The 27,871-nt window shown below is 33.7% G+C and overlaps 2 protein-coding genes across 2 annotated transcripts in view; one reads left to right on the top strand and one right to left on the bottom strand.

Annotated features, from left to right (window-relative positions):
- Ppwd1 (peptidylprolyl isomerase domain and WD repeat containing 1) lies at positions 1-27,588 on the top strand. The gene is made up of 11 exons (XM_026390862.2): positions 1-196; positions 4,189-4,291; positions 6,596-6,696; positions 6,872-6,992; positions 9,012-9,459; positions 12,333-12,523; positions 15,376-15,565; positions 18,386-18,567; positions 19,756-19,837; positions 21,202-21,384; positions 22,770-27,588. Exons 1-11 carry the CDS (start codon positions 1-3, stop codon positions 22,911-22,913), a joined length of 1,941 nt encoding a protein of 646 aa, XP_026246647.1. The 3' UTR covers positions 22,914-27,588.
- Positions 25,480-27,871, bottom strand: part of Trim23 (tripartite motif containing 23) — a 38,646-nt gene continuing 36,254 nt past the window's right edge. Inside the window, exon 11 of the mRNA XM_026390820.2 lies at positions 25,480-27,735. Within this exon, the coding sequence (XP_026246605.1) occupies positions 27,556-27,735 (180 nt within the window). The 3' untranslated portion in view covers positions 25,480-27,555. The remainder of the gene's footprint in view (positions 27,736-27,871) is intronic.

Below are 27,871 nucleotides of genomic sequence, written 5' to 3' on the forward strand. Positions count from 1 at the left end.
ATGGCGGCTGAAAGTGGGAGCGATTCGCAACTTAGAAGAAGAAGGCGCCGGGACCTAGAAGAGCCTGAAAAAACGGACTTGAGCACGAGAGAGTTGGCAGTGGCAGTGACGGTGGCCCAAGAAAACGATGAGGAGAATGAAGAGCGCTGGGTTGGGCCATTACCTGTGGAAGCAACATTGGCTAAAAAGCGGAAAGGTAGCTGCAGAGTCAGACCGAGGGAGAATTGGAATGCTGCCTCTGCTGAGTGGGAGGGTTGAGTTCCACCAAGATTCTAAGAGGGATGGAGTGTGATTGTGGGGTATTGTACCAGCAGAACATCTCATTTCTGGCCACTCGGTACTTGAACATCCTCCTAGAACACTGATATGGGCTTAGTATTCCCTTTTTGATAATTTAGGATACTATTTGATCTATGATATTTTTTATGATAGATGATAAAGCTAACATTTGCCTGAACTTGTTATATACTTGGCACCTCTCATTTAATCCCCATAGCAGCTATATAAGGTCAGAATTCTAATTCTGAATAGCAAATGTGTGAGAGTACTGGTTCTCCTGAAGGCTTTAGTTAGGTCTTGTTAGTAGGGGGCTGGGGGTCAGGGAAGAAAGCGGTACCTGTTTAGAGTAATAAAGAGTAAGGAAAGAGAATTTCAACCTTAAGTTTTCTATCAATGAATTTTCAAACCTAGGGAAACTTACTTAAGCTTTCTGGATCACAGTATTTTTTCATCTAAAATGTGAGGTCTGTGGTTTTCAAACCATACTCTTGAAATGACATAGACTGGAGTATTTTGACAGTAACACAGAATAATAACAAATTTTTAAAAATCAAATGAAGTAGTGGAGAAAGGGATAGATTAAATTTTCTTGCTCTTCAAGTTTTTCTGTGAAATGTTTCCTTAAACGTTTAATACAATGGAAATGTGGTCTAAGGTCAAATCTTATTTTTTTCACTCTACACTACTTAAAACTTTTCAGGAATTTTATTTTCAAAACAAAATCCAAACTCCCTAACATGACACATAAGGCCCTTTATGATATGATCTCTCTCTCCTGCGCCTACATCTCCCATTACTTTGCTCTCACAATCTCTTACTTTGTGCACCACTAGAGAATGGGACACTATTCTATATCTGTTCTGGATGCTGGTCTAGATTATCATTAGGGTCTTTACCTGAAATAATTTCTTTCACTTCTTTTACTGGGCAAAATTATGTTTCATGTTTAGCATTTGGATATTACCTCCTGGGAAGCCTGTGACTTTTCCAGTCTTAAAGGTTTCTAAAGCACATTGATCATAACTTGGAGGTAATGTTTATGGAACTGAGTTTACAGGTAGTCTTCAAATTTAACACATTGAAATTCCGAAGCAGCCACTTTTTTGAAACAAAGTGCATTCTTTTTTTAATGCCTGGTCCTCTGGTAAATATTACTATAGCAACCACTTCCTTCACTGTTTCTTGCTACAATTTGTAATTATATATTTGTTCATGTAACTTTCTGACTAATGTTTCTCTCCACTGCTAAAACTAAACATGTGAAGAACAAGGATCAAGCTAGGCGCAGTGACTCAGTGGCTAGGGAGGCTGAGGTAGGAAGATCACAAGTCAAAGTCAGCCTCAGCAATTTAGCAAGGCCCTAAGCAACATAGGAGACCCTATCTCTAAATGAAAAATAAAAAGGGCTGGGGTTGTGGCTCAGTGGTTAAGCACCCCTGGGTTCAATCCCTGGTACCAAAAAAGAAAAAAAAAAAAAAAAAAGAATAAGGACCATACCTGTTTTACTCCTGTGCTTGGTACAGTGCTTTGCATATGTGTTCCACAAATATATTTAGTAAATGAATATTGTAATGCTACGCTGTATAATTAATTTTACTTCATTTTAATGTTTTTTGCATGTTCTTTTTTGAGGAAAGGAATGGGGATAAATGGAAAAATCCAAAAATATTGAAATGCTGGAAATTTTTTGTTTGTTTGTTTGTTGATGTTTTGCTTTGTTTTGTACAATGGATTGAACTCAGGGGAACTTAACCATTGAGTCACATCCCCAAACCCCTTTTTTAAATTTTGTTTTTGTTTTTTTTAATTTTGAGACAGGGTCTCACTGAGTTGTTTATGGCCTTGCTAAGTTGTTGAGGCTGGCTTTGAATTCATGATCCTCCTGCCTCAGCTTCCCAAGCCCCTGGGATTACAGGTGTGTGCTGATACACCTGGCTGAAATGCTGGTATTACTGTTAGGAGATAAATATCTTACAAACTTAATATTCGAAACAGAGATGGAAATTATTAGGTGTGAAAATCTTTACCCTTAATCAGATGCATATTGTTTTTTATTAAATATTTTTTTAGTTGCCAATGGACTTTATTTATTTATATGTAGTGCTGAGAATCGAACCCAGTGCCTCACACATGCTAGGCAAACCTCTACCACTGAGCCACAAACCCAGCCCTGCATGTTGTTTTTAAGCTAGCAATACTGCATTCAATTTGAATAAAAAATTTAAACTAAAAAGCATGTTAGAAATGTTAGAAAAGTATTGTTGAAAATTTTATCTAAAAGAACAAGTGTTTAATATTTGCTGTCTATAATTGAAGCCATCTCCTTTAAAATGTTCCTCAGACATTGGACTTGTATATATACACTTTTGAAAAAAACATGAAATATGATTACATAACACTACCTTTAATTAAACTTTCTTAAGGACAGGAACTGTGTCTTAACTCTTCAAGTCCATATTCAGGAACCTATTTTGTTCTCAATAAATGTTTCTTCCAAAGGGTACAAACAACATCAAAATATGAATCAGATACGATTAAATTCTATGCCAAATAACAATGATGTAACAATGAGGTGTACTTCTTTTATGTGTATAAGTCCCAAGGTTAGTAGTCCAGAATTGCTATGGAAGCTCCAAAGACTGCTAGACTCTTTTCTAGCTTTCTGCCCTAAAATAATTAGGCTATCTCTGGCCTCATCTTCACTGTCCTGAGTTACACTGTCCTGAATTACAGCAGTAATATCCTGGTTCTATATTGTAGAACTGAGGAAGGGAAGAAGGGCACACTTCAAGACTTCCTGACTATCACAAAATACTCCCATTTTATCTCATTAGCATAGAGCCACCTGTCACTCCAAAACCACTCCCATTTTATCTCATTAGCATATGGTTACCTGTCACTCCAAGGGAAGGTAAGAAAGAGGGTATATTATTTAATATAGGAAAATTTGATAGCTGGCCTCTTTAGCTCTAATAAGTTAACTAAGACATCTTGGAACTATCAAAGGACCATCCAAATGGACAAATGGAGGATTTGGAGGACAGTAATAGCAATGATATATTGCTATATTGCTGTAGCAATAATATCAATCATCTTTGTAGCTAGATATCAGGAGGCCCATCTAAAAATATGGAATCTGTTACTAAAAATGAAGGGGAAAGTAGTTAGTTAGACAACTTTATATATAACAGGAATGAAAAACTAACATATATTCAATTTAGCAACTTTATATAGGCATGTTTGGCCATCATTGGATTATTTTATTTGGCATACATATTATGTCAATTTGGGCGGGAACTAGCAAAATTGTTTGTAGCTCATAATAAAGATTTCTTGCCATGACTCAGTTTACCACTGTTATGAGTGCTTTGCCCCTGGCAAAAATCTGAGAAACACTCAAGTGGACATTTCCTGGGATTTTCTCAGTTCTAAAAATCTAAGCATTTTATTGTTTTTACATGTTTCAAATTCAGTATTAATGACTTCAAAGAGAATATGTGCCTTAAAAATGAACTGAGACATCTTACAGATAGCCATTGGTCTCTTATTTAAATTAACATCTATAACTGGGATCTACATAGTTACAAAGATGGTTGTGATATTTTTGAGAAGCATTTTAAGTTGTTTAAGTTTTCTAATCTTTGGAACAGTTAAGCATCTGTATAATCCCTGGGAGTCGGTTATGATTAACCAAATAAATGTTAAAATAATGGTGCTATGCCAGTGCTCCAAAATAATAAAAGTCATAAATGACATAACAGACTTTGGATTGTTTTATTCTTACATGTGAATTGAGAGAAATTAAAACATAGAATTAGGTATAAAATAGAATTTAGAAAATTCTAAATAAAAAGAAAATAATGTTTAGTTTACTTTTGTTAAGTCACTTTTTTACTTTGTTTTTTCCAGTTCTAGAGTTTGAAAGAGTGTATCTTGATAATCTCCCCAGTGCATCCATGTATGAGCGCAGTTACATGCATAGAGATGTTATTACCCATGTGGTATGCACCAAGTAAGTCATCTTTTAAAATATTTTTCTTAAAAGTTTATGTTTTTAGGGACTGGGATGGTAACTCAGTGGCAGAGTGCTTACCTAGCATGTGTGAGGCACTGGGTTTGATTCTTAGCACCATGTATAAATAAATTAATAAAATAAAGGTCCATTGACAATTTTAAAAATATTTTTTAAAAAAGTTTATGTTTTTAAACAAATCTTCAATTTTGAGATGGATTGTTAGAAGTAACTCTAGGATTTTACAGGCTTCTATTTAAATTTCTAAAGTTCTGTAATAGTTTAAGTTAAGTAAAGGTCTACATATTCTTTCTTATATCACACAAAGGAGGCATTCTCTAAGACAGAATTCCCTGTTATGTGTGTATGTTTTTTGGAAATAAATGTCAAGAGGGGAATGAACCAGGTAGTGTCTGAGCTTCTCTGAAGAAGAGTGTATATTATTTAACAGGAAAATTTGATAGCTGGCCTCTTTAGTTCTAATAAGTTAACCAAGACATCTTGGAACTATCTCAAAGGACCTTCCAAATGGATGAATGGAGGATTTGGAGGATAATAATGGCAATAATGTTCTACTATTTATTGAGCTCATAGTATGCCCAGGTTATGTGCTGAGGATTCTTCATAAATTATCTTACTCATCTTGATAACAATTGTGTGAGGTAGTATATGAGCTTCATTTTATAAATGAGGAAACCAAAGTTTAGAGAGATTAAATGTCTGAGAAGGCCAAAGAAAAAAGCTGAGGGCTAAGTCCAAAGAGGATTTATATTGCATATAAGGATTTTGAACCACAGAGCAGGAGAATAACATCAGATTTATTTTTTTAAAGGGCCACTGTATTTTTAGATAAATGGATTCAAAAGGGGCAAAGTATGTACAGAAAGAACAGTTAAGACACTGGTATAACAATCTGAATGAAATATGATAGTGGCTTGGATGATATTGGCAGTTAGTATGGAAAGTAGATGGATTAGTCTTTTCTGAATCAGTCTATTCTTGATCTCTTGGAGACAAATTGCATTTCAGATACAAATATAAATATCTTCAAATACCTTCATAGTATAGGATCTTTTTTTTTTCCCTCCTTTTTTCTTTTCTTTTTTTTTTTTTTTTTTTTTTTTTTTGGTACTAAGGATAAAACCCAGGGTACTCTACCTCTGAGCTGCATCCCTAGCTGCATCCTTTCTTTTTTTTAGAGAAAGGATCTTGCTAAATTGCCAAGCCTGATCTTGAATGTGTGATCCTTCAGCCTCAGCCTCCCAAATACCTGGGACTAGGTGTGTGCCATTGTACCCAGTTTGTATATAGGATACTTCTAAGAAAATGTTAGCATCTTTCCTGATCCAGAGTTGACAGTGTATAAAGCAGCTTGTAGATGCTAGCATTGCTTTTACTCTCAGATTTGTTTTGTTTGTTTTTTATTTTAACCCAAGGCCATTGGAATATAACAAAAAGTTACAAGTTTTATAGTTAGGTAGATCTGAAAACTACTCAGTAGCTATGGATCTGGAGCAAGTAAATTTAACATTTTTAAACTATATCCTGATTTGTAGAATACTGATAAAAATATCCATCTAATAGAGTTGCTGTGAAGGTTAATTATGGCAATGTGTATAATGTATCTGACACTAGGTTTCAATAAGTCTATTTTTGACGAGAGGATACTGGAAATTGAACCCAGGTGTGCTCAACCACTGAGCCACATCCTAGCTTATTTTTAATTTTTATTTTGAGACAGGGTCTTGCTAAGTTGCTGAGGCTAGCTTAACTTGTCATCCTCTTGCATCAGCCTCCCATGCCACTGGGGTTATGGGCGTACATCACCATGCCCAACTCAATAAGTCTCTATTCTTAATATACCTAAGGAGCAACTTTTGATCAGAATCTTTTTGATTCTTAAATTACCAAAATTCCTATTATAGGATATGAAACAAATTTATGTTTAATTTTGCTGTATATGAAAGTAGTTTCTTTATCTACTGAAAATATTATATTTTCCCATGAAAAGATTGCCTGTAGGTAATTTTAGCAAACAGAAATCTAGTGATTCCTGGAGAAGTTTTTTTTTCTTCCTTTTCTTTCTTTAATGTCAAATTCTATTTCAATTCTGATTCTAGCTCTTGGGATAAAATTAGTTGCAATGTTCCTGATCTCTCATAGACTGGTCTGCATAAAGGAAGATTTAAACAAAATCAAAATCTATTATTGAAAAAGTCACAGATTGTCAATGAATTTTTGCTTTTAATGCACTGATTCATAGGTGTGTTTCAGAAATTAATTTTTAAAATCTTATATATGCAGGACAGATTTTATTATTACTGCCAGTCATGATGGACATGTTAAGTTCTGGAAAAAAATAGAAGAAGGAATTGAATTTGTTAAACATTTTCGTAGTCACCTTGGTAAGAATTTTGTGAGTTTTTTGTGTATGTGTGTCTGTGTGTGTGTGTATGTGGCTCTTGTAAACAGTACTAATTAAAGTTTTTTTAAAAAAAATATTGTAATTTTGTCTTTGAATCATGCAAATTTATTTCATTTGTATTTACCAGAATGTTTTAATTTGATTTATTTAAATAGGAGTTATTGAGAGTATCGCAGTTAGCTCTGAGGGAGCATTGTTCTGTTCTGTGGGTGATGATAAAGCAATGAAGGTGTTTGATGTTGTGAACTTTGACATGATCAATATGCTGAAGCTTGGGTGAGTCTTTTTTAAAGTATATATTTTTTGACTTGGTGAAATAATTTTTAAACCACACTACACCATTTAATAGGTTATTTCCAAACAGATTATATTATCATTCAATTAAAAAACAGTGCTTTGGGGTTTTGCTTGGGAAAATTAGGTGGGGTGAATCCTTGGGATATTTGGAGGTTTCTGTTCTGGTTTTTATCATTTATCATAGAAATTTCCAAAGAGCATTATAACACAGATTTATTATATCCAACTAATACTATTAGTAAATTAATGAGGATTCATTGTGTTTAATTACTGATACTTAGAATTCGCTTTCTTGTTGTACAAGTTTGGAGTATATGGATAATGTAGTCTTATGTGGTTAGATAGTACAGTAATAAGACATATTTTAAGCATTTTTTTAAAGAAAACGTACTAAATTGATACATATCTAAGTTTCTGAGGCTGGCTTTGAATTTATGATCCTCCTGCTTCAGCTTCCCAAGGGTTGGGATCATAGGTGTGCGTTATCATGCCCAGCTAAACTTATATATCTAAACAAATGTCAGCTTTAATATAGTACTGTCAGGAATTTCTGGGACTTATATTAATCTGCTTGGATGGCATAACAGAAGACTATAGACTATATAACATGAACAACAGAAAGTTATTTCTCACATTGCTGGAGGTTGAAAAATCCAAGCTCAAGTTTCCAACAGAGTTTCATTTCTGATGAGGGCTTTCTTCCTGGCTTCTCATGGTGTCCTCACAGAGTTGGAGGAAGGAAGGAGAATGTGAAGACCCAGGCTGTCAGATTAGAGCCCTACCCTTCCAACCTCATTTATACTTAATTACCTCCTAAAGGTTCTATCTCCAAAAAGTCCTGCTATGAATTGAATTCTGTCTGTAATTCAAAAATCCCAAAGTTTGGAATTCTCTTCAAAATCAGTTATAATTTTATGAGCTACTAAAGAAAACCAACTTCATTATTTATGGTTAGAATACTAAATTACCTAACTTGATCTGTTTTAGTTTCCCCAGATAGTAGCTATTTTAAAAAATCAGATCCGGGCTGGGGCTGTAGCTCAGTGGTAGAGTACTTGTCTCACACATGTGAGACACTGGGTTTGATCCTCGGCACTACATAAAAATAAATAAAGATATTGTATCCATCTATAACTAAAAAATATTAAAAAAATAAAATCCATTCACAAATTCTGTTTGAGGATTGAAAAAAGGATGTATTTCAGGATTGATAGAAATTTTAAATGAAGAATTCCAAAAAGATTTTTAGTATCAGCACCATGGTTGGTATAATAGTTTAACTTCTCAGAATGACTTCTACTTTCTACATTTGAAAGTATAAGTTTGGTAAATGGATTATATCTGTCCCATTTCTTTTACACTTTGTTCATCAGGTAGCACATCCAAAGTTTATAGTTTGATATCAAGATTGATTAGTAATAATGAGATTATGACAGGACAGTGTTCCCCCCCCCTTTTTTTTTTTTTTGAGATGGAGTCTTTCTATGTAACCCAGATTGGTATTTGTTGAAATCCTAGGCTCAAGCTCTTGAGTACCTGGGACTACAGGCAAACTTTACTTGCCTGGCCAAATATTTTGATTATAAATGTTTCAGAAATGTATTTATATACTATTAAATGCTAACCTATTTAAAATTAAGTTATACATATACTTTTAAGCAAACATCTAAAAGACAGTGCCCCAGAATACCTTAAGGCACGTACCTGATTAAGTTTTATTATCTACCAAAAAGAAAAAAAGGAGCTTTTATATGTAATTCTCTTCTTGTGGCTTGGTAGGTCCTCAGAAGTAATTATCATTACATTAACAAGGTCAAAGAGAAAATTTAGTAAGTGTACTTAGCTGCTCCTCTCCATTCTGTACCTCTTATTTTTGAGCAAAGAATCCAAATTCTAAGTCACTGGCCAGTATATTTTTTGGTGATGGGCTAGGGAAGGAGCTTACTTATACTGATCTTTCTTATTTTTTTCCCCTCTCTTAATTCTTTACTGCTTTAGCTATTTTCCTGGACAGTGTGAATGGATCTACTGCCCAGGGGATGCCATATCTTCAGTTGCTGCTTCTGAGAAGAGTACAGGAAAAATTTTCATTTATGATGGTCGAGGAGATAACAAGCCACTTCATATTTTTGACAAACTTCATACATCACCTCTTACTCAGATAAGGTTAAACCCAATTTATAAAGCAGTCGTGTCTTCTGATAAATCTGGAATGATTGAGTACTGGACTGGGCCTCCTCATGAATATAAATTTCCCAAAAATGTGAACTGGGAATATAAAACTGACACAGACTTATATGAATTTGCCAAGTGTAAGGCTTATCCAACCAGCATATGTTTTTCACCTGATGGAAAGAAAATTGCAACTATTGGTTCTGATAGAAAAGTTAGAATTTTCAGATTTTTAACTGGAAAACTCATGAGAGTCTTTGATGAATCATTAAGTGTAAGTACAATTTAAATGTAATCAGATTTACTTTTCCAAAAATGTCTTCAGAACTGCTCAATCTACCCTATTTCTCTTTTTTTTTTTTTTTTTAATTTTTTAATATTTATTTATTTTTTAGTTTTCAGCGGACACAACATCTTTTTGTTTGTATGTGGTGCTGAGGATCGAACCCGGGCCGCACGCATGCCAGGCAAGCGCGCTACCACTTGAGCCACATCCTCAGCCCCTCTCTTTTTTTTTTAAGAGAGAGAGAAAAAGAGAATTTTTTAATATTTATTTTTTAGTTTTTCGGTGGACACAACATCTTTATTTTATTTTTATGTGGTGCTGGGGATCAAACCCAGTGCCCCACACATGCCAGGAGAGCATACTACCACTTGAGCCACATCCGCAGCCCCATGTTTCTTGACATCATTGTCTTCATCATTTGTTGAAGTGCTAGCACTGAGATGACAAGAGTAGACCAGCGGTAAAGACATGACCAAACTAGAGATTCAGAATGAGAGTGTGGCAAAAAATCCAAATATAAATCAAAAAAGAGTTACTTACAATGCTGATGACTACAAATGACTGGAATCTCATAGTTCCGTATTGAAGGAGTGGGGATCTTCTAACCAGTTGAGTTCCAGTTTGACAAGAAATTGAATGGGATGGTGTTCAAGTTTTACCTTTTAGTTTTGACTAAAATGAAGTGTCACACATTTTGGTCTTATGTCCTGCTAGAGTACATTAGAAGATTCTGATGAGGTGCTGATCAGATTGGATAAACACTTATTGAATACATGTATAAAGACAGATGGTTACCAGTAGACCTTACATATTAAAAACAGTTTTTTCTCCAGCAGAAATGATCATGGCTCCCTCATCCCAAAAATGTAGTCCTACATTCTAAGGTATTCTTGGTACAAAAATAAGCAATATAATCTTAATGTGTATCATGCTCTCTAGAGACATGGAGACAAGAAATCTTAATTAGACCTTTAAGCTCTTCTGTAAGATCTTGACACTTATACCCTAACACACATTTCCTTTTAATTTTTGGAGCTTTGTACATTCTTTCCAGAAAACTGGAGAAAGCCAGGCTCAGTGGTGCATGCCTGTAATCCCAAAGGCTTGGGAAGATGAGGCAGGAGGATTGCAAGTTCAAAGCCAGTCTCAGCAACTTAGTGAGGCCTTAAGCAACTCAGTAAGACCCTGTCTCTACATAAAATATAAAAAAGGGCTGGGAATATAGCTCAGTAGTTAAGTACCCTTAGTTGGTACCATAAAAAGAAAAAAAAAAAAAACACTTTTTCCCTAAATCATATTTACTTACTAGTAATCTAATATAACTGCTCCATGTCAAAATATTTTCTGAAACTTGAATGTTATAAATTAATGAGATAATAAGAGTTCATTCATTAAAAAAAAATTGGTATCTATTTGCAGACACTTGCACAAGGATCTCAATGGCTGTAGCTGTGTTGTCCAATATAAGTTGTGTAAGGCCAATGGAATATTACTTAGCCATAAAGAATTAAATTATGGCATTTGCTGGTAAATGGATAGAACTGGAGAATATCATGCTATGTGAAATAAGCCAGTCCCAAAAACCAAAAGCCAAAAGTTCTCTCTGATATGTTGATGCTAACCCACAAAAACAGATTAGAAATTCATTGGATTAGACAAAGGGGATTGAAGGAAAGGTAGGAGAGATAAGAATAGGAAAGACAATAGAATGAGTCAGATATAACTTTCCTCTTCTTATATATGAATACATGACCAGTGTAATGCCACATCCTGTACAACCACAAGAATGGAATCCTGATTAGAATAAGTTATACTCCTTGTAGGTACAGTATGTCAAAATACACTCTACTGTCATATATATCTAATAAGAACAAAACAAAATAAGTAGCTTGTGGTCACATGTGGCTATTGAGCACATGATATATTTACAGATACCAAATTCCCAGGATGTGCAAGTCTTTCATATAAAATGGTGTAATATTTGCATATAACCGATGCATAGTCTCCCATGTACTTTAAATCATCTCTAGATTACTTATGAAACCTAATAAATATAAATGGTATATAAATAGTTATTTTATCTCATTTAGGGGATAATGACAAGGAAAAAAACAATGTAGAAATAATAATATTTTAGATATATGAGGTTGAATAAAATATTACATGAATTTCTCCTCTGTTTTTATTTTGTTTAATGTAGCTATAAGAAATTTTTAAATTAGAGGCTTGCACTATATTTCATTGGAAAATGCTAATCTGGAGCATTTAAAAGGCAGCAGATGTACTATTATCTTTGTGGAAAAAGAACTAGTTAATATAAAACCAAATGGTTTTTTAATTAGAAAAAACAATTATCATTTAGAGTCAAATACTCCCCTCCTCCCACTCCCCCCCCCCAGCCCCCGTATTGGGGATGGAACCCAGGCTTCACACAAGCTATGCACTGACTCTAATAGTAAGCTATACCCCTAGTCCTAGAATTTTGATTTTTATGCTTGAAATTACTAATGTCCCTTTATTTCCTGCTTATAGGTTTTAGAGTCCCTTGAGAAGCTGTATAACTATAAAAATTGTTATTGGCTCTTAATGTGTTATGCTTCTATTCGGTTCTCATTGCCTTTATTTACATGAGTGTGACCATGTACTGAGCTATTCTGGAGGCTGAGGCAAGAGGCAGGTTCCATGCCAACCTTCACAATTTAGCAAGACCCTGTCTTAGAATTTAAAAATGAGCTGGAAAATGTAGCTTAGTGGTAGAATGGTAGAGCCCAGTGGGCTCAATCCCCAGTACTGCCAAAAAAAAAAAGTATGTGTATGTATATGTGTGTATCATTTTTGTTAATAAATGGTTCATTTCCTAGATGTTTACTGAACTACAACAGATGAGGCAACAGCTACCAGACATGGAATTTGGCCGACGAATGGCTGTAGAACGTGAGTTGGAAAAGGTGGATGCTGTAAGATTAATTAATATAGTTTTTGATGAAACTGGACACTTCGTGCTGTATGGAACAATGCTGGGCATTAAAGTTATAAATGTAGAGACAAACCGGTAAGCTTAGTATAATGAGTATTTTTTTTAGAAATAGGGGGCCATTTCCTCATCAGGGAAACAATGAAAGTTTTGTTTGTTCCAAGACAAGTGGAATGGCCCCAAATGTCTAAACTTAACCAAATGTTTTGACTGGATTTTTCTGTGGTCTCTTGGTTGTTTATAATCTTATGTAAAAAGTTTCCACTCGTGTTTGTAAAAGAAGTGGAAAGAAGATATGCATAGTTTCAAGTTTGTTTTTTTTTTTTAACAAGTTTCAGTCTGTCTTGCTTATTGATTTGAATTAGTCTGGTTCATGTTAAATGTTGCCAAATATTTTAACCACAGAATTCAGCATTACATCCTGCTAGACATAAAATCAGAAGTTAAAATGCATGAAACCACAGTAAGTCTTTTGTGAAACAGTCCATTTGGTCTTAGTAGAAAATATCTACAATCAGATAACTATTGCTGAATGTAAATGAAAGGAAAGAATATTTTAGGAAGAAAAATTTGTGATGTACATTCTCACATATAAACATTTATATTTCTTGGCAATATCAGATTTTTGAAAGCTTATAAAAACATTAAAATAATAGGAATGGATTAAAATTATATAGTCACCCCTTGATGTCCCTAGGGGATGTTCCAGGACTCCTTGCACATACCAAATTCCTGATGTAACATTTCACATAACCTATGTATATCCTCCCATATACTTTAATCTCTAGATTACTAACAAAACCTTATAATTATAAATAGTTGTTAAATTGTATCATTTGGGGAATAATGACAAGGATAAAAGTATACATATTGACACAGACACAATTTTTTTCCCCAAACATTTTTGGTCTGAGGTTGTTTGAGTCCATGAACATAGAACTGAGTGCAGATTATATAAATGATTAGGTTTATTGTTGTTGTTTTTAATTTAAGTTTTAGATGAATACAATACCTTTCTTTAAATTTGTTTTTCTTTTTAATGTGGTGCAGAACAGTTTTAGGGTCTCTCCAAAAATGGAGAGAAATATACAGAGTTTTCCCATATACTCTCTGTCGCAACACAAGCAAAGCCTCCCCCATTAATATCTACCACCAGAGTGGTACATTTGTTAGAACTAATGAACTTGCATTGAGACATCATTATCACCCAGAGTCCATAGTTATATTAGGATTCACTCTTGGGTGTTATACATTCCATGAAATGGACAAATATAGTATCAAACATTAATTCCATCATCCTAGAAATCCTCTGTCCTTAAACTGATCATACCTCTATACCCCACAATCTCTGGCAGCTACTAATCTTTTTTTTTTTTTTTTTTTTGGCACTATGGATTGAACCCAGGGATGCTTAATAGTGAATTTAAAAAACACTATTTTTATTCTCTATAATTTTGCCTTTTCCAGAATGTCATATAATTGCAATCATATACTGTGTAGCCTTTTCAGATTGGCTTCTTTCAGTTAGTAGTATGCATTTAAGTTTCTTCCATGTCTTCATGTACTTTGTGTGTGCGTGTGTGCACACGCACTGAGAATTGAATCTAGCAACCCATTTTTTTGAGACAGGGTCTTGCAAAATTCACCTAGGCCTGCCTCAAATTTTAGTTCAAGGGATTACAGGTGTGCAGCATTGTGCCCAGCTCATTTCTTTATAGTACTCAATAATATTGTATGTACCCACAATGTATTCATCCATTCATCTGTTGAAGGACATTGCTCCAAGTTTATAAATAAAGCTGTTGTAAAAGGTCATGTACAGGGCTGGGGATGTGGCTCAAGCGGTAGCACTCTAACCTGGCATGAGTGTGGCCCTGGTTGGATCCTCAGCACCACATACCACATACAAACAAAGATGTTGTGTCCACCAAAAACTAAAAAATAAAGATTAAAATTCTCTCTCTCTCTCCCTCCCTCCCTTCCTCCTTCCCTCCCTCCCTCCCTCTCCCTCTCTCTCTCTCTCTCTCTCTCTCTCTCTCTCCCCCCCCCTTAAAAATGGGGGGGGGGGCAGAACACCTAGCTTTCTCCCTTGCAAGAGAAGTCTGTTACCCCTTTAAAAAAAAAAAAAGTCATGTACAGGTTTTTGTGGGGACACAAGTTCTCAGTTCCTTTGAATAAAAGGAGGCCCAGTTGCTGAATCATCCAGTAATAGTATATTTTTATAAGATTTCACCAAACTCTCTTCCAAAGTGGCTGTACCCTTTAGTATTCCCACCAGCAGTAAATGAGAGTTCCTGATGCTCCACATTCTCACCAATATTCGGTATTGTCAATGTTCTGGATGTGGGCTATTCTAATAAATGTGACATGCTATCTTGTTTTTGTTTGCATTTTTCTGATAACAGAGGCATGGAGCATCTTTTAATATGCTTATTTGCCATCTGTATATCTTTGGTGAGGTGTTTGTTAAGGTTTTTAGCCCATTTTTTAAATTCGTTGTTCTTATTGTTAATCTTTAAGAGTTCTTTGTATATGGTGCATAATAGTCCTTTACCGGCTATATCTTTTGCAAATATTTTTCCCCTGGTCTGTAGTTTTTCAGTCTCTTAAATGATGGGATTTTTTTAAGTTGTAGAAGGATACAATACCTTTATTTTATTTATTTTTATGTGGTGTTGGGGATTGAACCCAGTGCCTCACACATGCTAGGCAAGCACTCTACCATGAGCCACAACTACAGTCCCTTGATGGGATTTTTTTAACTTATCTACCAAATTACCTTTTGAGTGGATAGAGAAATACTTTCAAAAACTTTTCACCAGTTATTTTATAGAATGATAGCAGATAGTTGATTTTTTCATCCATAAAATTTCTGTGTTTAGAATTCATTCTGGTGATTTTACTGAATAAAATACTGTTATCTTTTCCAGGTGTGTTCGGATCTTAGGCAAGCAAGAAAATATTAGAGTGATGCAATTAGCTTTGTTTCAGGGAATAGCCAAAAAGCATCGTGCTGCCACTACTATAGAGATGAAAGCTTCTGAAAACCCTGTTCTCCAGAATATTCAAGCTGACCCAACAATAGTCTGTACATCTTTCAAGAAGAACAGATTTTATATGGTATGTGGAAATACTAGGAGAAAGCCCTTAATGTTTCTTCCAGCTTGGTTGGGAGTTGTTTTCTTGGTTTGTGTCTGCAACCAAAGAGAATGTTAAGCAGCAACAGCAGACTTTCTAAACAACCAGATTACCATCTTATTACATTTATACTGTAGAATATTTAACTAGGAGATATTAAGTATTTATGTACTATTTTCAATCACATTTTGAAAACTTTTCACCCTGGTTTTTACAGCTATTTATGCTATCATGGTAGGAAGTCAGAGGAAGTTATAATCTTATCCCTAAAGTTTTTACTATGGAATTTTAAATTCTTTATTGTTTTTTCAGCTTTTACTTTTAAAGATAATTTATCTCCCCTGAACTTGCACAACTTCCTTCTTTAAATCCGTTTCCTTTTCTACCTTTTGACTTCATTGTAATGGTGCTGTCTTGAAATTATATATCCCCAATGAATTTATTCCCTGCTCTGAAGAACAAAAAGTACTAAGATTAGAGTGCTGGGGGTGTAGCTCAGTGGTAGAGTGCGTACCTAGCATGCATAAGGCCCCGGGTTCTAACCACTGTACTGCACCAACAAAAAAGTACTAAAATTATGCTAAAAGCCATACTAATATGCTACCTAGAAGCAGGACTATCTGAATTGTTCATTCAAACAGAAAAATGTACAGCATAGAAATACCACTGCTTTTGTATTTTGTCCTTCACAGTGTAGTCACAGAACCAAGACCCAAATGTGACTGTTCTTTCTCTGCCTAAAACCCTTACTAAGTCCCCAGTTATCTAGGATAACTAGGTCTTCTACTTTTATAGCTTTATCTTTCTTTTAGTTCATTTGCTATATTGACCAAGTCAGTCAGACTTACTCCATTCATAATATTTGATTTTTCTTTATTAACTCTGGGCCTTTGCTCATGCTCTTCTGCCAATCACATGCCTCATCCCAACTTGTGCTCCATACTTGGTTTTTTGTTTGTTTGTTTGTTTTTTTGTAGGTATAGATGGACACAGTACCTTTAGTTTATTTATTTATTTTTATCCAGTGCTGAGGATCGAACCCAATGCCTCACACATGCTAGGCCAAGTGGTAAAAATTGAGCTTCAACCACAGCACCCATACTTCAGTCTTTAATGACAATTTTGCTTATGACTCTTAAAATCATTGCTAAAAATGTATTCATACATATAAAATGAAAATAATTTTCACCTGTAATTATGAAGCAAAAATTATCAGAGAATTCTTGATATATACTAAAAACACAAAAACTAATTTTCCATCCACATTATTAAAAAACTTTAAGTAACAAGTTATTATTCTTTTTGTTTTCCCTGAGTTTACTGTTAGTTGATTAAAGTATACATATTCATTTTAAGGCTTGAGAAATAAAAGATAAAAATCTGTTTCCTTATCTAGCAAACATTGTTATGTATTTTCTTTCAGTGTTATTAAAGGTACATATCCTTGAGCAAAACTGAGATGGTATACATATATATGAATTTTATATTCATTGTTTTAATGCCAACATCATCAAACAAAAGTAGAATTTCATAAACTGACATGTGGGCTAAGTCAAGCTAACTTAAAAAATTTTTATAAATACATAGTACAATAAGCCATTTCATTCCTTTGAACTTGGAGAATACATCATAGCTTTGCTGTTTCTTAATTTGAAATCAATCCAAGGGGATCAGGGAATGTCATTAGGCAAAATAGGAAATGGTGCACTAGCTTTTCCTTCCTAGAACTCAGTTAGCATCAGGTAGAGCTGGCATAGAAGAGAGGATTTCCAATTACTGAGTCAAGTAAAAGAAATGACTTTGAGAAGTCCAGAGTTTTTACAACTGAAAGATTGTTATCACTTTTCCTTGTACCCTGAGATTTCTACAACTTCATTTAAAATTTACTTTCAGTCTCCCAAACTTGAGGATTTAGATCAGGTGAGACTCCGGGATGGGAGTGGGGAGCCAAGATCCATCCTTCCTAGTACTGGATTCTTCTGCTCATAGTAGTACAGTTAATGTGTATATTATTAACATCTAAATGTTAGGCACTTTTCTCTAAGTACTTTATATCCATTCTTAAAATATTCACTACTACCTTCATTGGGAGGTATGCACTATTATCCTCTTTTATGAATGAAGAAATGGAGAAAATTCATTCACTTCCTGAAAGTCATATAATTAGTAAATGGCAGAAATAGACTTCAAACCCAAGCAATCTAACACTAAAAAGTAAAGAAGAGGTGGCAGGCTAGTCATAGTGAAATACTAGAAGGCATAAGTGAAATACTATCACAAATAAGTTATCCTGTTAAATGTGTACCTAAGAGGCTGGGAACAGTAGAGCATGCCTGTAATCCTAGCAGCTAAGGAGACTGAGGCAAGAGGATCGTGAGTTCAAAGCCAGCCTCAGCAACATAGCAAAGCCCTAAGCAACTCAGTGAGACCTTGTATCTAAATAAAATATTAAAAAGGGCTGCGGATGTGGTTCAGTGGTAAAGTGCCCCTGGGGTCAATGCCCCCCCTCACAAAAAAGTGTGTGCCCAAGACTATTCCTACTCAAAATTAAATGCAATTTGAAATCATACATGTTCATTATTATAGGTGGTGTCTTTATATTAGACAAATATGAAAGTAATTTGATTTCCTTATACATTTTTTGATGGAAAATGATTCCTGATATAAAGCTTTATTCTGATGGGAATTTAACTTATTTTCCTCAAATACTTCATTAGAAATAAAAGGTGTTTATAAATTTATCAGATGAAAACTTCATCAGATGAAAAATTCATTCAGCCACATTTTATTTTCCTTCCCAAGTTTACCAAACGAGAACCAGAAGATACAAAAAGTGCAGATTCTGACCGGGATGTTTTTAATGAGAAGCCTTCTAAAGAAGAAGTCATGGCAGCTACTCAAGCTGAAGGACCTAAACGAGTTTCAGATAGTGCCATTATCCACACAAGTATGGGAGACATTCACATCAAACTTTTTCCTGTTGAGTATGTATTGTTTTTGTTGTCTTACATAAATACCAATGTAAATGTGTACGTTTGAAACTATGCAACTTAAAATTGTTACTTATGGAATTCTGAAGAATTGAAGTGTTTGATAGAGCATCTGTCTGTTTTCAAACTTTCTAAAAATTGTTTTCTACTAGACACTGGGAAGAACTTTATACATATATTCATAGGCTTATTGTGAGGACAAAATACTTTGGCTATGAAAATGCTGAATGAGGGGCTGGGGATGTCACTCCATGGTAATGTACTTGCCTAGCAAACACAAGGCCTGGAGTTCAACAGCCAGCACTGCAAAAACAAAAGTGCCCAATGTGCCAATTATAAACTGTAACAATATACAAATGTATACCAGTGTTATATTTAATTGCACATCTAAACTCAAGGTTTTATGACTTGCTTGTTATAATTGGCACTTTTTTTTTTTTGTCTCGAAACAAGTATTTAAGGGAAGGATAATTATTTTTCTTTCCTGACATTTGCTAAACACGTACTCCCTCTTTAGTCACAGTAGTTGTACACCTTCAAAATGAATTCTAACAAAAAACAAAAAGCCTTAATTTTTAAAAAGTTGAAAAAGTATTCTGGACAGTTTAAGTTTGTAAAATGAATACATAGTACCAAATGCAATAGATATATATGACCATTTTTTATCTAAAAGAGGCTATTTCTTAAAGCACCTTAACTTAAAACAGTCTCTTTTCAATTGCTTAGTACCATGTAACCTTGTACTTAATTCAAGATGCTCTTGATATTCCCCCTTCTATTCCTAGCTTTCAGCATTATTTTTAATAATATATCATGTGAAATCATTTAATGAGGTTAGATAATATTGAAAAAGCTTCATATTCTTAATGTATAATTATCATTTAAAGTTGTTTAAATTTGGCAGTTGTGTGTGTTATATGTTAAGATGCTATCATATTTTTTAACTGCTAAAAAATACTGTCAAAGATTAATAAGCATTCATAATCTAAAGATACTAATTAAACAATGAAAATATACTAGTACTTATATGCCTTTTCAACTCATTTATCCTGAGATTAAATGATGTTATGGATAAAAGACTGTCCTAAAATATTCAAGACATTAAGAACATCATTAGGAAGCAGAACTGCAAAGAAAATTGTCTTAAAAAATTGTCTTAAAATGTTCATATATCTTATATAGGTGTCCTAAAACAGTGGAAAACTTCTGTGTTCACAGCAGAAATGGTTATTATAATGGGCATACATTTCACCGTATAATCAAGGTAAGTATACAGATTTCATGAGTTTTGAGGAATAGTATTTTCATCAGCTTTTTTGTTCCTATGACTAAAAAATCTGACCGGAACAATTGTAGAGGAAGAAAAGTTTATTTGGGAGCTCACAGGTTCAGAAGTGTCAATCCATGGACAGCATGGCTCCATTCCTCAGGGCTTGAGGTGAGGCTGAACAACGTGGCAGAAGAGTAGCAGAGGGAAGTAGCTCACATGATCAGGAAACACTCGCCAGATACAAAATATATACCCCAAAGCTATGCCACTGATGCCCCACTCCCTCCAGCCACACCCCAACTGCCTTCAGTCACCAATTAATCCCTTCGGTTAAGGCTCTTAGATTCCAACCATTTCTTCTCTGAGCCTTCTTGCATTCTCTCATATGTGGGATCACCTCACATCCAAACCATAAAAAATAGCATCTTGTTGCATAATAACAAAAGAGATTTAAACCTACGGAATTCACCTTTCACATGTATAAGTTTATTAGAGGGGAACAGGAAAATGGACAACGGAAGCCATTAAAAAAACGGATAGTCAAGAATATATAGATTCAGTCTGGGGGTTGTGGCTCAGTCGTACAATGCTTGCCTAGCACACATTAAGCACTGGGTTCGAGCCCCAGCATCATGTAAAAAAATAAAGATATCATGTCCATCTACAACTAAAAACATAAAAAATAAATAAATAATGAAAAATATGTGTGTATATATATTAGACTCAAGGGCAGGAATAGTGGTTTAACTTTTTAGACATAGTGAAGCAATATTATTTGGTCAGTAACTAGAAGAAAGGGTGATAACAATGAATAAAAGGTCATTTTGAGATAAAACCAATTAACACCAAGGTAACTTGTTCCTTGTAGCTAGCTAAGGTCTAGATATATAGAGGATAAGATTTTAAGCCATGTAAAAGCCACAGTGCCATCTGATCTGTGAGAACTATTACACCTGAAAAAGAAATTAAGCTCAGCCCCAGAATTTTGAACAGCATTCCATAGAACGTATCGGGTAGTGGTGTGGTTCTTGGTTATTGGCAGGTCAGAAATAGCAACAGGAAGAATCAGATGGCAGGGTTCAGAACAAATTAGTGAAAAAAAGGAAATCTGGTTTTCCTCAGATTATTAGGAAAGATAGTGTATGTCTGTAACTGAGAACATCACTTTCTAAAAAGGTTTAATCTAACCAATTTGTAGAGTTACTTTTAAGGAAGTTGGAAGGTTTCATTGAATTCAGGGTACTCTTGACAGAAATATATAAAATAGCAAAAGGTGTGTGTGTTTGTGTTTGTATGTATATGTACTAGATATATAAAAAAGGAATAATGTAATATGCTTTTGTGTACTTTGTGTTAAGGGTTTCATGATTCAGACAGGAGATCCAACAGGTACAGGTATGGGAGGAGAAAGCATATGGGGAGGAGAATTTGAAGATGAATTTCATTCCACATTGCGACATGACAGACCATACACGCTCAGCATGGCCAATGCTGGATCTAATACTAATGGATCCCAGTTTTTCATAACAGTAGTACCAACGGTGAGTACATAAATGTCTATAAATCATAGGTTCATAAGTTATGATTTAAGAGTAAACTAAATGGGAGAACTGCATTATTCTCTAATTCTGCATTATTTATATCTGCCAAGATATAAAAATGAAAACAATTTAGAGAAGAAAATGCGAAGTTATATGACATGAGTTTTAACTTGGTAAAATAATACTGTCATGTAATAAGTACAGTGGGTGGTACTCCCATTAGAATTACATTCCAATTTAAGATAAGTTAATGAGTTTAAGTCTCAACTCTGCCACTACTATTTGTGCAGTTTAAAAATATTTCACTTCTCTGAGCCTTTTTCCTCATCTTTAGAATAAAGGAACTATGGTATATGAATTCCCAATTTTAAGGCTAAAATTTTCACAATTTTATCGCTGATAAAAGAATATAATTCTAATCAATGGCATTTTATTTGATGAAATACATCTAATTCTATTGTTATGCAGTGCCACACAATTATAAAAGGTATATACTTAATTATCGGTGAAGAAAGGAAAAAATATAACTGCCAGGCAGTCAGTCTCATGTACTGTTCACAGTATTTATAGTGTCACTTTCCTTAGTTTTCATAATGGGTGAGGAAACAAATGGTGAGATATGATTAAATTGTCCAAGTTCCAGTAAGTGGCAGTGCGACCATCTGAACTGTCATCTAATACAATAGGTACCTAATGTTAAACTATTCCAAACTGCCTCTTACTTTTCAGGTAAGATTCCTGCAGAGAACCTGTAAAACTTTAGTCATACTTTTTTAATCCATGCAAAGTAACTTACCTTTAGCAAACACCTTCCAGCTTCTTTGGTCTGAAGGATGTAGATATTTAATTAAACTATTTTATACAGTTGGCCTTCTGTATCATTGGATTCCTTATCCAACTTTGACCAACTGCAGGCTGAAAATATTCAGAAAGAGAAATTGCATCTCTTTTTTTTTTCTTGTCACTAACCCCTACACAGTACAGTTTAACAAATGTTTATATAGCATTTACATTGCACTAGGTATTATAATCTAGAAATCATCTCGCGATGATTTAAAATATATAAGAGGATTTGCAAGATTATAAATACTACACCATTTTATATAAGAGGTTTTAGCATCTATAGATTTGGCATCTGTGGGTGACAGGAATGGATCACTCTCCCATGGATACCGAGGGATGACATGCTTTTATATTTTTTTCTTATAAAACTAGTAATAAATTTTAAAAGTGTTTAAGTTTTTATTATTAATATATTATTCTACTTCTTTTAAAATATATTATAAAATGAAGCATAAATTTAAAGTCACTTTAATTTGATCACCCAGAGGGTGTGACTTAAGACATTCATGTTTACTAAGATTTTCCATTTGTTTCCAACACAGCCTTGGCTTGATAATAAGCACACAGTATTTGGACGCGTAACTAAAGGAATGGAAGTTGTGCAGAGAATCTCAAATGTCAAAGTCAATCCCAAAACTGATAAGCCTTATGAGGATGTCAGCATCATAAATATCACTGTCAAGTAAAATAAATTTGTTTCATTTGCATGCAAATAAAAATGTATATATGTTAAAAGATTTTTTTAATTAGGAAACTTAACACTTGCTGAATATACAGATCATGTTTTAAAAGATGCAATACTGTATTTTTATATTTGTCATTAAAGGCCATTTTGTAAAAGCTGCCTTTAACTTTTCTTGCAATATTTCTAATCTTAAGAGTTAATCAATTAAAATGAACTAAATTGGGCATATAGCCCTCTTTATACATTCTCATGAGACTCAAATTAAATATGAAATTATAAAGTAATGAGAATGGTACATATTTCCTTAACTTTTTAAATACACGTCATGAAATCTACCCTTATAAGTACAAAGAAGGGTAGACCCCTCTACAAAAAAATACCAGGGTATCATATTATATACATTCCCTTTCTTTTACAAAATCTTTGTTTCATATCACATATTTTTTCTTTTGATCGTTGTTAAGAAGTACTGGTAAACAAACCATCAGTAAGTCAATACGAAGCCCCCTTGGTATTACTTTGTTATGAAATATCCATTCAAACACAAGAATCAGAATAAATTATTACATGAACACTTGGTTATTTTATGTAGATTTATTTACTACATTGGTATTTTTCTAATGTAACTAAATAATCTTTTTATCCTCAAGTTATATCTTACTTCAATAAATATACCACCAAGAAATATACATAGGAGTAAAAATGTTAGTATCTAATAATAGATTACTAGAAAAGAGCAATAAAATGAGTTCAAATTTTTATGTTGACTCATTTTTATCTTCACTTACCCTTACTTAATAAGTTACTTAATTACTTATTATAAGAATTCATGTTCCTATAATTAATCAGCAAGATTATTTCCTATATTTATTATGTACCACAAACTTATAAAGGGAAGAATATAGTAAATTATGATTGTAATAAAAGAATATTGTGCCCTGTTTATTAAAAGTAGAACTTAAACTTGGACCTAAAGTGACTTTTAACTGTGACTTTAACCTTTTCTTCCTTACTTTTGGTGTTAAGACTTAACTACCTAGCTTTTTATTCATTCCTAAAACCTTAATCTAAATTTTTGTAATACTGCCACCAAGTGGTGATGATGCCTCATTCCCCACAAAATATAAATGTTTTGCTTTGAAAAATCTTATTTGATAAAAGAATTTTTCCATTCCATATCAAAAACTTAACCTGATTGGTAATGTAAAAACACACAGTGCTATGACTTTCTTAAAGCATGTTTTGAATTATTAACCTTGATAAGGTATCTGGGATTACAAATGTGCCGTGGTACCTGGCAAGAACATAACATTTTTAATGATTATTTTTAAAAATACAGAACACACCTGTAATCCAAGCACTCTGAGAGGCTGAAGCAGGAAGATGGCAAGTTCAAAGCCAGCCTCAGCAACTCAGTGAGGCTCAAAATAAGAAACAAAAACGGCTAGGGATATGTCTCAAGGTACTTATTAATCCTTTTCATTCCTTTTAGGAAAATTCACAGCTCTTTCTTTCCCCTTTATCACTTTGTAAATTGAAATCTATCCCAATGTCATATAAAATTTTTCTCTTAGCAATACTATTCATAGACTAAATCAGGTTTTTCAAGTCTTTTTTAAAAAAAACTGAACCTAGGGAGGATTTTACGTATTTTAAGTTTACACTCTACCACTGAGCTACATCTGCTGCCTGGCAAAGACTTTTTTGCGGGAAGATCCAGGGGATCTGAGCCACATCCTTAGCCATTTTTCATTTTGAGACAGGGTCTTTTTAAGTTACTTAGAGCCTCGTTGCGTTGCTGAGGATGGCTTTGAACTTGCCGTCTTCCTGCTTCAGCTTCTTAAAGTGCCAGGATTACAGGTGTGTGCCATATTTTTTAAAATAATCATTAAAAATGTTATGTTTTTGCCAGGTACCACGGCACATCTGTAATCCCAGCAACTCAGGAGGCTGAGGTAGGAGGATCACAGGTTCTAGGCCAGTCTTAGCAATTTAGTGAGGTCCTAAGCAACTTAGCGAGACTGTCTCGAAAAATAAAGAGGCTGGGGGTTTAGCTCAGTAGTAAAGTGCTCCTGGGATCAATCTCCAATACCAAAAATAAATAAATATCTAGCACCAAAAATAAATTAATATTAAAAATGCTGTGTTGTCACATGAAACAAGGTTAAAATTAAAATTTAAAAACTAAAAACTTTATTTTTACTTGTTGCAGAATTTTAGCTTCCCCTTCAAAACACTGCAGTTTTCTTAAATATGATCTACATTACAATTATAGGGAAAGTTATTTCTAAATCTTTACTTTATCAAATAATATCTCAAATTTGATAGACAAATCAATCCCATCCTGGTTTGATTTGTATCTCTTAACCACAGCACAAATACTATTTATTTATTGCTGTGCTGGGGATAGAACCCAAGGCCTCTTGCATGCTGAGTAAGCACTTGTACCACTGAGATACACCACCAACCAGAATAATGAATTTTTTAAGTTGGTTACTAGCAAAGACAATAGATACATGGTTGAAGAAACTGAACTTTAGAATAATGATAGAACTTCTCCTATATAATGATTTTTAACATTTTATTGCTGTCTATACTGATCATATATATAGTGCAAATAATGGCTTCTGGTGGATATAAAGCATTCCTGAAATATAGACCAAGGCTATACACTTCACAAACCTGCTTTACATAATCCATACAATAATGTTTAGATTTTAGTACAGAAATTCAGAGCGAGGAGGCAAATCCCAACATACTATATTTAAAACATCTGTCATTTTAAATTTGACATTGCCCTGGGGAAGCTTAACATAATTTTAACTGACTAATGAAAGAATACAACCACAAACAGTAATAAGAGCCCGAGAAAAATATTTAAGAAAAATCACACATAAACCGTACGGTTACATGTACATAATGGTCAGGCCTAAGCACAATTTAAAAACTCTGTTCAGTTATATGTTCAGGATGTGAATTACAAAGTTTAGCAAAATTAGTGAAGTAATAATTTACAAGGAAAGCAAGTTCACATATTAGTGTTATTTTTTTTTTTCCAACTACCAAGTGGAGAAAACAGTTCAAGGGCTCACAGGCAAATGCAACACCAGTTTTATTTTCACAGTTACTGAAATCATTCAAATATTAAATAATTTAATTCAAAGGAATTATTTATGCACACAAACTATTTGTAACAGTATGACTTTTTACTTGAAAAATAAAGGGTGAATATTATATTTTACTTATTTACATATTGCCCATAACACTCATGAGCTTTTTTTTAATGCTTTTCTAAAACTTTTTTAAAAAAACAAAAATACCCTTGAAAAGACTGAACCCAAACCGTGCCGCCTAAGTCACATCTTATCATCAGATACCATTGTCCTTATGACAATTTAACCAAGATTCAAAATTTTACTTTATCCTGAAGTATGAAAAGCATTAAAAGAAAACAAAAAACTAGCCATGTAAATATAATAAATCGTGCTTCCATAGTAAGAGTATCCTTTAAAAATGAGAAACGGTAAAGAGCACAAAATTTTTTAACTCACAATACTGCTTAATAAATGTAAACTTTTTTAGTATTTCTTTAGACACATTTTTTCCTCTTAAATAACTGAGGCCTTGTCATGTAGAGCCTTTTAATATTGTCAAGTAAATGCACTTATTATGGAAAGTATTTAAAATAAATAATAGGCATTCCCCACCATTTCAACAACTTCTCTTAATGTAAAAGTAGTATGTATTCTATTTAGGTCTCTTTTATGAAAAGCTGACCCTGGTTCTTTGTGTGACTTACTACATTTTACCTATAGTTGCCCCTATAAAGGATGCAATATTATTTTAGAAAGAAACACTACGTAAATATGTTGAAAAATAAAAGGACCAATTTAGATCTCTGACCTAGGAAATAAGTCTAGGTTCAGTCCTGGAAATGGGTCTTTTATAAATGAAGACCAAATGACTTTCACAGTTTTAGTACTTTTCAGTTAGTACTAATCTGACAATTAGGCCTAGTTAGATAACATTGCATTCTTTTTTACTGTGTTTTATACAAAATATTTTAGGAGAAAGTTTTAATAAAGCTGTATAAAATATTAATTTTTATAGCTTATAGTTTGCATGAAAGGTGGTATTATACTGAAGATCAAAGTAATCTTATTACCCTAAGATGTAGTTTAGATTCTGTTTCATTAAGCAACTTCCACACCTACAAATAAGTACTACCAAAATTCCGTGAAAGGCAAGTTAAAGAAACTATACTTCCATTGCTCCACAGAAATTCCATTAGGCACTCAGTTAGCTAGCTATTTATCACTGAAAGAAAAAAAAACTTCATTTACCCTTTCTCTGTGCCTACTTCTTTCCCAATATATGGGTTGCATATAATCTAAAAAACTTAAATAACAAATGTACTTTTTAAAAGAATGTATATCCAAGAAATTTCTTTTTAATCTGCTCTAACCTCATATATTCAAACTTCACCACAGAATTTGTTTTCTAAAGCAGTAACATACTTAGTTCCCAGTCCCAGATTCTTTTACATACACATATTATCATATTTGAGATGTAGAATTTCCTGCAATGTATTATGTGCAAAATAACTTCACCACAAAACTTTTAAACAACCACTGCATTTAAAATCAAGCAACATCCAATACTCCAGCAGCTACAAGTTGCCGTGAAAGCCAGTCCAACCCTTCATACAGCCCCATACCACTTCGAGCATCACAGCCCTGAATAAACCAACTACGACCACAGCATAGTTTATGGAGACTGAGAAGTTCAGTGATTTCTTCTACTGACAGAGCTCCAGCAACATCCTGAAACACATACACAGTACAATTTTTTTATCAGTCCATACAATTTATCATTTTTTTCTAATTACTATTTGTATAGAAATCTACTGATTGTATTCTAACAGAAGCCGAAACAAAAGTTAAAACCTAGAATCATCTT

The sequence above is a fragment of the Urocitellus parryii genome, chromosome 1 (genome assembly GCF_045843805.1).
Source record: "Urocitellus parryii isolate mUroPar1 chromosome 1, mUroPar1.hap1, whole genome shotgun sequence".
NCBI classification, from domain to species: domain Eukaryota; kingdom Metazoa; phylum Chordata; class Mammalia; order Rodentia; family Sciuridae; genus Urocitellus; species Urocitellus parryii.

Coding starts and splice junctions, on each gene's coding strand:
- Ppwd1 (XM_026390862.2), top strand. CDS start 1: ATGGCGGCTGAAAGTGGGAGCGATTCGCAACTTAGAAGAAGAAGGCGC. Junction 4,292..6,595: donor ACCCATGTGGTATGCACCAA/GTAAGTCATCTT, acceptor TTATATATGCAG/GACAGATTTTATTATTACTG. Junction 9,460..12,332: donor TCTTTGATGAATCATTAAGT/GTAAGTACAATT, acceptor TTCATTTCCTAG/ATGTTTACTGAACTACAACA.